Below are 12,678 nucleotides of genomic sequence, written 5' to 3'. Positions count from 1 at the left end.
AACTTTACGCTGGCTGTCTTTTCCCTGTCAAATTTTCAGAAATAATTTAATGATTTCCTTATAAAAGCCCCAACAAGAACACAACGATGTGACTGGTCAGTGATAGCATCCCGAATACTGTAATTATTCTGCCCTTGGAACAAAACGGATAAAACAACGTAATGTGGAAATACGTCCTGTATATATTGTGGATAGTTTACACAACTCACTTAGGATTGTTCAACACAGACCACAGCTTTTAGGCTTCTCTTGCAACATGAAGCCTCAGCAGTGAGTTTGCGACTTTGTATCTGTTTTCGTGGGCTGAACATTCTCATTTCTGCTAAGAGCTGTCTCTGCGTCAATCTATTTCCCATTCAACAAGAGGCTCCAATACCCGAAGCAGTAAAATATAACAAGATACGCTGGATACAGCAGTTTCATTTACATCTAAAAACAAAACGCTGGTTAATATTTCAGATACAATCTGTGTCAATCCTCGGCAGGTATCTCCGGAGATCCGCGCTGCCTCGAATAATGGCACCGGATGGTAGAAGCTAGACTCCGCCCCGCAACACCTTGGATTGGACCAGCAATCAAATCCCAACCCTAAACAGGACACTTTTAACTTACATCCAAAGCTCACTGGCTCCTGCATCTGTTCATTACATTGTTGCTAAATCGGAAGTTGGTATTTAAAGTGTCGCCATCATTGTAAGGAATTATCTATGTAGTTCACAAACTAACCTCTGTAGCTCACTAGAAATGGAGAATCGTGTAGTCATGTTCCGTCACTGTGGGAAGGATATTTATTGCTTTAATGTACCCGAGCAGTGTCCGATCTGTGGTCAGAGTCTCCTGGGACGAAGATTAGAAGATGCCCCGGTCAGTATTCCCAACTCCTTTGTAGATGGTCATCACGAAAAGTGCTCATTCCTGATTAAACCGACTAAAGGATCATTCTTGAGGTAAAGTCAAACGGAGACATTAAGCTGAGTTGACTGCATCTCTGGTGCAAAAGAAGCAAGCTAAAATATATCTGTATAATTTAAAATAATAAGCCACATTTTAGAGAAGAGCAGCAAGGAATATTAATGTGATCTTTATACAACAAACAGATTGAGGATGGTGTACTATCTAACGTTAGTGCAATAGTGTGGATTGAAGTTGCAAGATAGCAACATGTGGAAATCCTTGCATCATTTGCACATCCACCTTGTTAGGACCATTCATAGAGTCATAGAGATGTACAGCATGGAAACAGACCCTTCGGTCCAACCTGTCCATGCCGACCAGATATCCCAACCCAATCTAGTCCCACCTGCCAGCACCTGGCCCATATCCCTCCAAACCCTTCCTATTCATATACCCAAATGCCTCTTAAATGTTGCAATTGTACCAGCCTCCATCACATCCTCTGGCAGCTCATTCCATACACGTACCACCCTCTGCTTGAAATAGTTGCCCCTTAGGTCTCTTTTATATCTTTCCCCTCTCACCCTAAACCTATGCCCTCTAGTTCTGGACTCCCCAACTCCAGGGAAAAGACTTTGCTTATTTATCCTATCCATGCCCCTATCTCCCTCAATGTGAAACTGAGAAGGAAAATTAAGCTCAGCCTGAAGTCTGAGATTTCTGTGCGGCTATACAGGACATTGTTTGGGCCACTGTTGGAATATTGTGTGCAATTCTGGTCTCCTTCCTATCGGAAAGATGTTGTGAAACTTGAAAGGATTCAGAAAAGATTTACAAGGATGTTGCCAGGGTTGGAGGATCTGAGCTACAGGGAGAGGCTGAACAGGCTGGGGCTGTTTTCCCTGGAGCGTCGGAGGCTGAGGGGTGACCTTATAGAGGTTACAAAATTATGAGGGCATAGGTTTAGGGTGAGAGGGGAAAGATGTAAAAGAGACCTAAAGGGGCAACTATTTCACGCAGAGGGTGGTACGTATATGGAATGAGCTGCCAGAGGATGTGGTGGAGGCTGGTACAATTGCAACATTTAAGAGGCATTTGGATGGGTAGATGAATAGGAAGAGTTTGGAGGGATATAGGCCTGGTGCTGGCAGGTGGGACTAGATAGGGTTGGGATATCTGGTCAGCACGGACGGGTTGGACCAAAGTGTCTGTTTCCATGCTGTACATCTCTATGACTCTATGATTGACTGACTGAGCAGACTTGCTGGGCTGGAAGGCCTAAATTGGCTCCTATATTTTACTGTTATTTCATAGCCAGAGTCTCATTGTCCAAGTGACTATCTCAAATAGCTTGCTGCCACTCAGTTGAGTATTCAGGTGATTATCTGGATGTTTTGCTAATGAAGTTTGCCCTCATTTATTCTCCTTCAAGGTAATTGTTCCTGGTGAGGCTTTGCTGATAGGTTTCCTCCATTTCAAAAACTTTTAAATGTTGAAGGTGCAAAGATGCAAATGTTTAGCCACCTTTAAATGTGATTGCAAATCTGTGGAATGTGGCCTTAGCCTTTATAAAATAAAATAAATTCATGGTTTCTTGCCAATAAATTCATGAAGTCATTTATAAACTCTGGTTTCACAACAGCATTCTGGAGCAATTCCTACTTATTGCAATGCAACCACTAGAACTCATCTGAAAAGTAGCTGTGGATCTTGAAATTCCAATCCAAGTCAGAAACCTTAGTTCCAAGCTTTTCTTTAATTCACTTGTGGGACATTTGCATTGCTTGCTGGCAAGCATTTATTGCCTGATCTGAATTGCCCTTGAGAAGGTGGTGGTGGTGGTGAGCAAACTGCTTTGTCCTGGGTGGTGTCAAGCTTCTTGAGTTTTGTTGGAGCTGCACACATCCAAGGAAGTGGGAAGTATTCTGTCACACTCCTGCCTTGTGCCTTGTACATGGTGGACTGATTTTGTGGGGTCAGGAGGGGAGTTACTTGCTGCTGACCTGCCTCTGACCTGCCCTTGCAGCTGTTGTTTTTATATGGCTATTCCAGTTCAGTTTCTGGTTGAAGGTAACTCCCAGGGTGTTGATCGTCGGGGATTGAATGGTTGTCAAGAATGATGGTTAGAATGTCTTAATTGGAGGGGTCATTGCTTGGTATTTGTGACATACAAATGTTACTTGCCACTTATCAGCTCAAGCCCAGATATTGTCTGGGTCCATTTGCATTTATAAATTGACTGCTTCAATACCTGAGGAGTCACTAATGGTGCTGAACTTTGTGCAGTTATCAGCAAACATTCCCAATTCTGACCTTATGACAGATGGAAGGTCACTGATGAAGCAGCTGGAGGTGACAGAGGAAATCCTGCAGTGATGTCCTGAAGCTGAGATGACTGACCTCCAATAACTATCAAACTATGTGTCAACTATGACTCTAACCAGCAGGGAGTTTTCCCTCTGACTCTCATTGATTCCAGTTTTGCTAGGGCTCCTCAATGCTACCCCCAGTCAAATGCAGCTTTGATGTCAAGGGCGTCACTGTCACCTCACTTCTGGCATTCAGGTTTTTTTATTTTGTTCCCTGTAAAAACTGTACAGAACTGATTTAGAATCTTTGTAGGTACTTGTAGACATTTCTTTAATGAATAAAAGATATTTTTGAAATAAAATGTTCAGCTCATTTGTCCATGTTTGAATCAAGGTTGTAAAGATGTCAGGAGCTGAGAGACTCTGGTGGAACCCAAATTGGTCGTCACTGAGTGGGTTATTGCTGAGCTGATGCTGCTTGATAGCACTGTTGATGACCCCTTCCGTCACTTTACTGATGATTGGGGGTAGACTGATGGGGCAGTAATTGGCTGAGTTGGATTTATCCTGCTTTTTGTGTACAGAATATACCTGGGCAATTTTCCACATTGGTGTTATATTTTAGAAAAGTTTTCATGCAGAAGGGGGTGCAGAAAATATTTGAGAATGATTGAAGTCCCCTATTTATAGAACTAATTTCATGGATAGATTGGAACAGTTGGGATAGTTCTCCTTAAAAAGAATTAGAACATTAAATAGAACATTACAGCACAGTTCAGGCTCTTCAGAGTTTTCAGAGTGTGTGGTTAGGATTTGAGCTACAACTTTTGAGGTTGTTAAAGAAGTAAATTCAATTGTAGCTTTCAAAAGTGAATTGGTTAATAATTGGAAGAGAAAGAAAAAATCAGGTCTAATGTGCAATGGATGCAAGAGAGGCTAGGTTGTATCTGCAGAGAGTTAGCACATAGACAACAGACTGAATAGCCTCCTGCGCTGTAACTACAGTGGAAACTTGATTATCCAAACATGATGGGCAGGCACTATTTCGTTCAGATAATCAATTATTCAGAAAATTGATTAAATGCCTTTCCTATGGGGCTCAGAGTTTTAAAGTCTGCTCCCAATTCAGGAGACTGCAGCAGCACAGAGCACATGAGACCCCACCACCAACACCACCCTCCTCTTGTCCCCCGGCCAACACCGTCCCCCAATCCAGTCCAACACACCCCCTGCTCCCAACCTGGTCCAAACCCGCCCCCGGCCCCCCAACCCGTCCAACACCACACTCCCCCGCTCCCAACCCGGTCCAATACCACCCCCCAGCACAAAGCGCACAAGCCCCTGTCCACTCCCGGCCCCTCTCCAGGGCATCTGGAGTGCACACAAACAACAAGACCGCTGCTGCTGCCTTTGTGGGGTAAGTCTCCCAATAGCGCATGCGCGTGCACACACACACACCGACATCCACACACACAACTTTTTACTGCAAAATTTTGACAGGTTCCATGTTTACCCTGTACAGGGCAATATTGGAGAGATTATTCCTGGGATTGGGGGGGGGGGGGGCGGGCGAGGAGGGTGGAGGATGGGGTACATCCCTCTGTAGAACTCCAGGGGGAGTGTGGGTAGAGAGAGAGGTTGGGAGATCAGTCATTTGATGAAGGTGCCTGTTTAATCACTGTAAACAAAAGACGCGATCACTGCTGGAAACACGCCTTTGATGTAATGTTTCTATCAGGACCTTGAGATGTCCTTCAGATAATCCGATTTTCGGATAATTGGAATTCGGATAACCAAATTTCCTCTGTATTCGGAATCTTTCTTTTGTGTGCTTTCTTATTTGTTTACATTCAGTTTATGTGTAAGAAATTTGGTGAGTGGCTCAGTGGTTAGCACCAGGGACCCAGGTTCATTTCCATGTTCAGGTGACTGTGTAAACTCTGCACATTCTCCCCATATCTCCCCATCTCCAGATTCCTCCCACAGTACACGACGTGCAGGTTAGGTGGATTAGCCATGCTAAATTGCCGCGTAGTGTCCCAAGGATGTGTAGGCTAGGTGGATTAGTCATGGGAAATGCTTTTTAGAGAATCAGTGTGGACTCAATGGACCAAATGACCTGGTTCCACACTGTAGGGATTCTATTGTTCTGAAGGACAGTAGTTTAACATCTATTTATATTTTGTTATCCAGAGATTATGATGGGAGATCTGATCTTCATGTTGGAATTTCAAATACCAGTGGTGAGTTTTAAATTAAATCGCATTTCTTTTTCTAAAAAAAATGTAATTTAAACACAAGATGACAGATACTCAGAACACCTTAATATAGTAAGTATAGTGAAGGATGCAGAGTTTAAGAATTTTAGGACAAGAGTGTTCTGAACTATTTTCTAATTTTAATTTTATTTCTTATTTGGAGGATTATTGGGAATTTGAAATGAAACCTAGAATTTTGACATTAATAACTGAGCTAATTGCTACTCCTGTCTCAGCCAGGGGAAACTATCTGTGGCATTGCTCCTGCACTCTTCATGATCAGGCGGTGTGCTTATACAAGTAAACTCACCACAGTCCTTCGGGGCCATACAGCTACTCCCTCATTACAGAGAGAGAGAGAGAGAGAGAGAGAGAATGAGGACTGATTGTGGTTTAACCTGAGGGTCACCATGCCTCAGGTGAGGGGATAGGTTGACAAAGAGAGTCCTTCATGGTAACCTCCGCCAGTGTGAGAATTGAACTTATGCTGTTGGCATCACAGTGCATTGCAAAGCAGCCAACTGAGCTAACCAAACGTTTTTGTGCTTGTACATTGCAGTGAAGGAGCCTTTTACCATGAACAAACAACTAGAGACCAGAAGAACGATGTTAGTCTTATGGGAGAAATCTATGATACACCATTTAATATATATGTGCTACATGTAGTAGCCTTTTTCACACTATAAATCTTTTATTTTTGTAGGAGTTGTGTATAATTACATTGAAACTGGTGTCCAGAGAGATGGTTGTGGTTGGGAAGAATGTGTTTGTGTTCCACTAGTACAACCAGACATGTACAGTTTAATTAACCAGTGGGATATTTACTTGGAGCAGTTTTCCACAGCTGATTTATGGCTACCAAACAGGTATGGATTGTAGCACAGGCTCATTTGGCCTGTCAAGTTCATGTTGATGATTTTGCCACATGTAACATTGATTTTAATCAAATTCTTTGGTTCAATCCCCACAGTTTTTGTATAAGTTTTGAAACACATCTAATTTTATTTTGAAATAACTTATGGGTTCCACTTCAGCCATTTTTGTGGCAGACAGTTCCACACTTATTTATCCTCTGTGACTACAGTAGATTTAATACAAATGATAGTGTCGCATTGACCACAGTGGCTAAATCTCATTGCATAATTAATCCATGTGACTCGTATTGTATGGACCACTGAACTGAAGCTGTTACATGTGAATGTTCCAATTGTAGCTCTGATTTTCTATAGCAGCATTAGAATTTACACTTTGAGACTTTTTTTTAATTAGGAAATTTGTATGCTTTGGTAAAATCATAAGGTATCACACTTCTATACATTTCTCTTTAGGTGCTCCATTTCAGATGTTTTCTCCTATTTTATACCAATGGTTAACTGCACTAATAGGCATCATGCCGAAACATGATGATCTGAGCAGGTGTAGCTTTGTTTCATTGGTCTGTAATGTACCCTTTTGTGGAGGTGATGATATAATGACATTGTAGGTGGTCTAGTAATCCAGAGACTCAGGTAATGCTCTGAGGCCAGATTCCTACCACAGCAGATGGTGTAATTTGAATTGAAAAATAATCTGGAATCAAAAATCTAATGGAACTCATGTTAAACGTTCCAAAACTCATCTGGTTCACAACGAAATCTGCCATCCTTACCTTGTCTAACCTGTGTGTGATTTCAGACCATCAGGAATGTAGTTGACTCTAAATCTACTCTGTGAAATAGCCTAGCAAACCAGTTGGTTGAATCAAACTGGTAAAAATTCTCAAAAGGAATGAAACCAAACTAAACCCACCTGGCACCGGAAACACCAATTGTTAACTCAGCCCTGTTGCCCTGCTGAGTCCTCCTTTCTTACATCTGGAGTCTCTAGCAGGTGGTAAGGGAACCAATGAAAATATATACTTGACCTCATCTTCACCAACCTGCTTGTCGCAGATGCATCTCTCCATGACAATATCAGTAAGAGCTACCACTGCATGGTCCTTTTTTGGAGAAAATGTCCTGCCTTGACATTGAGAATATGTCATGTTTTGTGGCACTATCACTGTGCTAAATGGGAGAGGCTTCAAACAAATTTAACAACAGACTGGAAATTCATCAGGTATTGTGGTTTAACAGCAGCAATCCAACACAATCTCTAGCTTCCTTGCCAGCTAGAGATTCAACACAATCTCGAGCCTCCTTGCCAACATATTCCCACTCTACTATCAATACTTAGCCAGAGGTTTAACTATTGTTCAATGAAAAGTGTAGGAGAGCATGAGAGGAGTAGTAGCAGGCAAACCTAACACTAAGGAAAAATGGAAAGATCACTTGTATACCAACCAGCATAAGCAGCGAGTGATAGACAGGACTATGCATTCTACAACTAACACATCAGATCTAAGCTCTGCAGTCTTGCCACATCCAGTCACAAGTGGTCATAGAGTCATAGAGATGTACAGCATGGAAACAGACCCTTCATCCAACTTGTCTATGCCGACAAGATATCCCAACCCAAATCTAGTCCCACCTGCCAACACCCGGCCCATATCGCTCCAAGCCCTTCCGTTTCATATATCTATCCGGATGCCTTTTAAATGTTGCAATTGTACCAGCCTCCACCACTTCCTCTGGCAGCTCATTCTATACATGTACCACCTTCTGCAAGAAAACGTTGCCCCTTAGGTCTCTTTTATATCTTTCCCCTCTCACCCTAAACCTATGCCCTCTAGTTCTGGACTCCTCCACCCTAGGGAAAAGACTTTGTCTATTTATGCTGTCCATGCCCCTCATGATTTTATAAACCTCTATAAGGTCAGTCCGCAGCCTCCGACGCTGAAGGGAAAACAGCCCCAGCCTATTCAACCTCTCCCTATAGCTCAAATCCTCCAACCCTGGCAACATCCTTGTAAATCTTTTCTGAATTCTTTTAAGTTTCACAACATCCTTCCGATAGGAATGAGATCAGAATTGCACGCAGTATTCCAACAGTGGCCTAACCATTGTCCTGTATAGGCGCAACATGACCTCCCAACTCCTTACTCAATACTCTGACCAATAAAGGAAAGAATACCAAACGCCTTCTTCACTATCCTATCTATCCGCGGCTGTACTTTCAAGGACCTATGAACCTGCACTCCAAGGTCTCTTTGTTCAGCAACACTCTCGAGGACCTTACCATTAAGTGTATAAGTCCTGCTAAGATTTGCTTTCCCAAAATGCAGCACCTCACATTAATCTAAATTAAACTCCATCTGCCACTCCTCAGCCCATTGGCCCATCTGATCAAGTTCCTGTTGTAATCTGGGGTAACCTTCTTCCCTGTCCACTACAGCTCCAATTTTGGTGTCATCAGCAAACTTACTAACTATACCTCCAATGTTCTATCCAAATCATTTATATAAATGATGCAAAGTAGCAGATCCAGCACTGATCTGTGTAGCACTCCACTGGTCACAGGCCTCCAGTCTGAAAAACTAACCTCCACCACCCTTTGTCTTCTACCTTTGAGCCAGTTCTGTATCCAAATGGCTAGTTCTCCCTGTATTCCATGAGATCTAACCTTGCTAACCAGTCTTCCATGAGGAACTTTGTCAAACACCTTACAGAAATCCATATGGATCCCTTATCAAAAACGCCACTCCCCTTCTTCTCTTGCCTCCCTTTCTATCCTTCCTGTAGCATTTGTATCCTGGAACATTAAGCTGCCAGTCCTGTCCATCCCTGAGCCACATTTCTGTAATTGCTATGATATCCCAGTCCCATGTTCCTACCCATGCCCTGAGTTCATCTGCCCTCCCTATTAGGCCTCTTGCATTGAAAGAAATGCTGTTTAATTTATCAGTCCTACCTTGTTCTCTGCTTTGTCCCTGTCTGCCCTGACTGTTTGACTCACTTCTTTTCTCAACTTTACCAGTCTCCGATTAATCTCTTTCCTCGCTATCTCCCTGGGATCCTCCCTCCCAACCGTAGTAGTTTAAATCCTCCCCAGCAAATGGTGTTCAACAATTAAGCAACATGTTGGGGGAGGAGACTCTGTAAGTCTCTATATCAGTGATGAGAGAACCAGCACAGGATAAGACTGAAGCATTTGTAACATTCTGCAGCGAGTAATGTTGAGTGGATGATCCATCTCGGCCTCCTCCAGAGGTTCCCATTGTCAGAGAAGCCAGTTTTCAGCCAATTCACTTCACACCAGGTGATATCAAGAAATGGCTGGGCAGAGAATACAGCAAAGTTTATGGATCTTGACAATATTCTGACCAATCTGCTAGCCCTTTACTGGAATGTGAGCATATTTAGATGTTGGACAAAGTCAGGCTGGGCTTTGTTGTGAAGGGTGGTCCATTGCAATTGTGGCAAAAAGCCATTTGAAGATATTGGCATCGCTGAAACTCACTTAGCTTAAGGCAAAAACTTTGAGAATGGATTGACTGGGAGAAAAAGAATAATATTCTGGAGCATCACAACAGTAGAATTCCCATTTATATTACACAGCTGATCAAGAACAAGTATCTGTAACTGACTTTTGCTTTGAAAGTAACGAAGTCTCTTTGTTACTGCACAGTGACACAACAAAGCACATGTTGGAGTAAATTCCAGTCCTTTTTAAGGGCAACTCCTTTTCACATTTTCATTATGACTCTACATATGTTGTGTATACATAATACAGCCCCCTCTAATGTAGACCTGTTAAAGAAAATCCACATTATCATCCAATTCCATCTGACCATTATTAACCTATAAGTATCACATGACACAGTGCAGTAGAGTTCAACTTTTCCGTCCACAGGTCCTCACTTCTATGTAATCAGCAGTTCAAAGTACTGTTTAATAAGGTAAAAACAATGACTACAGATGCCGAAAACCAGATTCTGGAGTAGAGTGGTGCTGGAAAAGCACAGCAGTTCAGGCAGCATCCGAGGAACAGGAAAATCGACGTTTCGGCAGGGCTTTTGCCTGAAATGTCGATTTTCCTACTGTTTAATAACCATGTCAATCAAAGGAATTGATTTTCTAAAAGCAATTGTTATTCTGCATAATTATAGGTACAATGAATATGAGCACAACTGCTATTCCTACGCATTGACCTTCATCAACCGTGTGTTGGCAGCACAAAGTAAACGACAGTTGAGTAGGACAGAATTTACGGAGAGGTTTGTGGTTCCACAGACAAAACGAGCCTCCAGATATATCACACTTCATCGAGAGTTATGCAGAAGCTACTTTTATATCACAGATGGCCTACAATCTGAAGAAATCAGCAGCCGGTTTTTTTAAAGAAAAATTAGATTTAATCATATAAGAAGAAATATACTTGGAAGAAAATTATTAAAATTACCACCATATTAATAGCACCACATTTCATAATGTTTTCAATTGGTAATAAAAATACACTGTGATCTGTGATTATTAATGTAAAACAGTCTTTAATTTTTCTTACGTATTGAAAATTAATCAATGATTTAGGTGATTGAAAATAATATTTAAAGTCTATATAGTATTTATTGAAGTTTACACTATAAGTAAAAATTAAGTAAAAAGTAAAAATAAAATATTGATTTTATTTTACAAGGGTAATTTTCTGATTTGTTAATTGTCCAGAGTTTGGGATGTACTTACATTATTCACCTCGCTTTTCCTCAGCTAAGAAATTTCCCCCACCATAGTTGACATAACCCTCGACTGTGTCCAACCCATCTCCCACATTTCTGTCCTCACCCCTTCCTTTCCCTCCCAGCACAATGATAGGGTTCCCCTTGTCCACATCTTCCATTCCACAGTATCTCTAAATTCAAAAGGATCACCTGCCATATCTGCCACTTCCAGGAGGATCCACCACCAAACACATTCTCCCCCCACCAACTGTCAGCATTTTTCAAGTACCGTCCCTCTGTGTCAGCAAAGTCCACTCCTCCATCATTCCTAATACTCCCTCATTCCCCCATGGCACCTTCCCATGCAATTGCAGTAGGTGTAACACTGCTCCCTCCTACTCTCCACGGCCCCAAACACGTCTTCCAAATGAAGCAACATTTTACTTATATCTGCTCACAGTTTGGTCTCCATTACATTGGGGAGACACAGCATAAACAGGGCAACCACTTTGCAGAACACTTCTGCTTTGTCGTTTACGTAAAATCCCAACCTTCCATTGCTTGCTATTTCAACAAACCACTGCGCTCCCATTGTTCTGTGCCAGCTGTACTTTACACTGAAGCTCAGTGCAAGCTGGAGCTGGAACACATCATTTTCCATTAAGGCTTTTTACAGCATCTAGGACTCAATATTGAATTTTACAACTTCACAGCATGACTTTTGTATCCAAGAATTTTTTTACATCCTCCAATCTCTACTCCACACCAAATTATATATATATATATAATTATATACACATACAAGTTGTGTCTTGTTGACATTGCTCTCAGCAGAGGGGACCCATTTTCACACCTTCATTTACATCCATCAGTTTCAATCCCCATTAGCAACCCCTTTGTCTTTGGTTCTAAGCAATCTGATCCATTTGCTCCTTCCCCTCCTTCATTCCACAGCTATTTTTCATTTTCCAATCCCTTCTAATTCTGAAGAAGAGCCATTTGGACTCAAAACTTCAATTCTGTTTCTCCACTGATGCTGCCAGACCTGCTAACTTTCCTAGGACTTCCTGATTTTATTGGAGATCTCCAGCATCCGCACTATTTTGCTTTTCTGTGAGGAGCTTGTCCCTCCAGATTAAGACTGTTGATTGAATTACAGCATCAACAGGTAAGCATTGAATGGTAGAAGAAACTGTATTTCAGAATTATCAGTCATAGTGGATGATTTGACATTAAACTGCCAACACCTCAAGAAATGAAATGGTAATTCAATTTGCGGATAATGTAAAATTTACATCTCTAAATTACTTTATTTTCCATTTAATTATTGAGAGCATCATTTTCCGATTCACTGGGATTACATTAATTGTTTTCAGAGAGGGAAATCTGTTGAGTTTGGCCCTTATTTGGAGTAGAAAATGTGTTGCTGGAAAAGCGCAGCAGGTCAGGCAGCATCCAGGGAACAGGACATCTCTAAATTACTTTATTTTCCATTTAATTATTGAGAGCATCATTTTCCGATTCACTGGGATTACATTAATTGTTTTCAGAGAGGGAAATCTGTTGAGTTTGGCCCTTATTTGGAGTAGAAAATGTGTTGCTGGAAAAGCGCAGCAGGTCAGGCAGCATCCAGGGAACAGGA

At 41.7% G+C, this 12,678-nt stretch overlaps 1 protein-coding gene across 2 annotated transcripts; it reads left to right on the top strand.

Annotated features, from left to right (window-relative positions):
• Window positions 1-649: 649 nt before the first annotated feature.
• Window positions 650-10,857, top strand: mkrn2os.2 (MKRN2 opposite strand, tandem duplicate 2). Of its 2 annotated transcripts, none has more exons than XM_043707964.1 (4): window positions 650-947; window positions 5,397-5,446; window positions 6,165-6,327; window positions 10,488-10,857. In XM_043707964.1, the coding sequence occupies exons 1-4, from the start codon at window positions 745-747 to the stop codon at window positions 10,717-10,719; spliced, it is 648 nt and encodes a 215-aa protein (XP_043563899.1). In that variant the 5' UTR covers window positions 650-744; the 3' UTR covers window positions 10,720-10,857. The 2 variants fall into 2 exon arrangements, with proteins under 2 accessions (XP_043563899.1, XP_043563900.1); XM_043707965.1 differs by having other exon boundaries at window positions 795-864; window positions 10,488-10,854.
• Window positions 10,858-12,678: the final 1,821 nt, after the last annotated feature.

The sequence above is a fragment of the Chiloscyllium plagiosum genome, chromosome 18 (assembly GCF_004010195.1).
Source record: "Chiloscyllium plagiosum isolate BGI_BamShark_2017 chromosome 18, ASM401019v2, whole genome shotgun sequence".
Lineage (NCBI taxonomy): Eukaryota > Metazoa > Chordata > Chondrichthyes > Orectolobiformes > Hemiscylliidae > Chiloscyllium > Chiloscyllium plagiosum.
This window is presented reverse-complemented; position numbering and strand designations above follow the sequence as displayed.

Excerpts from the sequence above, each read along its gene's own strand:
- mkrn2os.2 (XM_043707964.1), top strand. The coding sequence starts at position 745 with ATGGAGAATCGTGTAGTCATGTTCCGTCACTGTGGGAAGGATATTTAT. Across the intron at positions 948-5,396 it reads ACTAAAGGATCATTCTTGAG|AGATTATGATGGGAGATCTG; the intron begins GTAAAGTCAAAC and ends TTTGTTATCCAG. Across the intron at positions 6,328-10,487 it reads GATTTATGGCTACCAAACAG|GTACAATGAATATGAGCACA; the intron begins GTATGGATTGTA and ends GCATAATTATAG.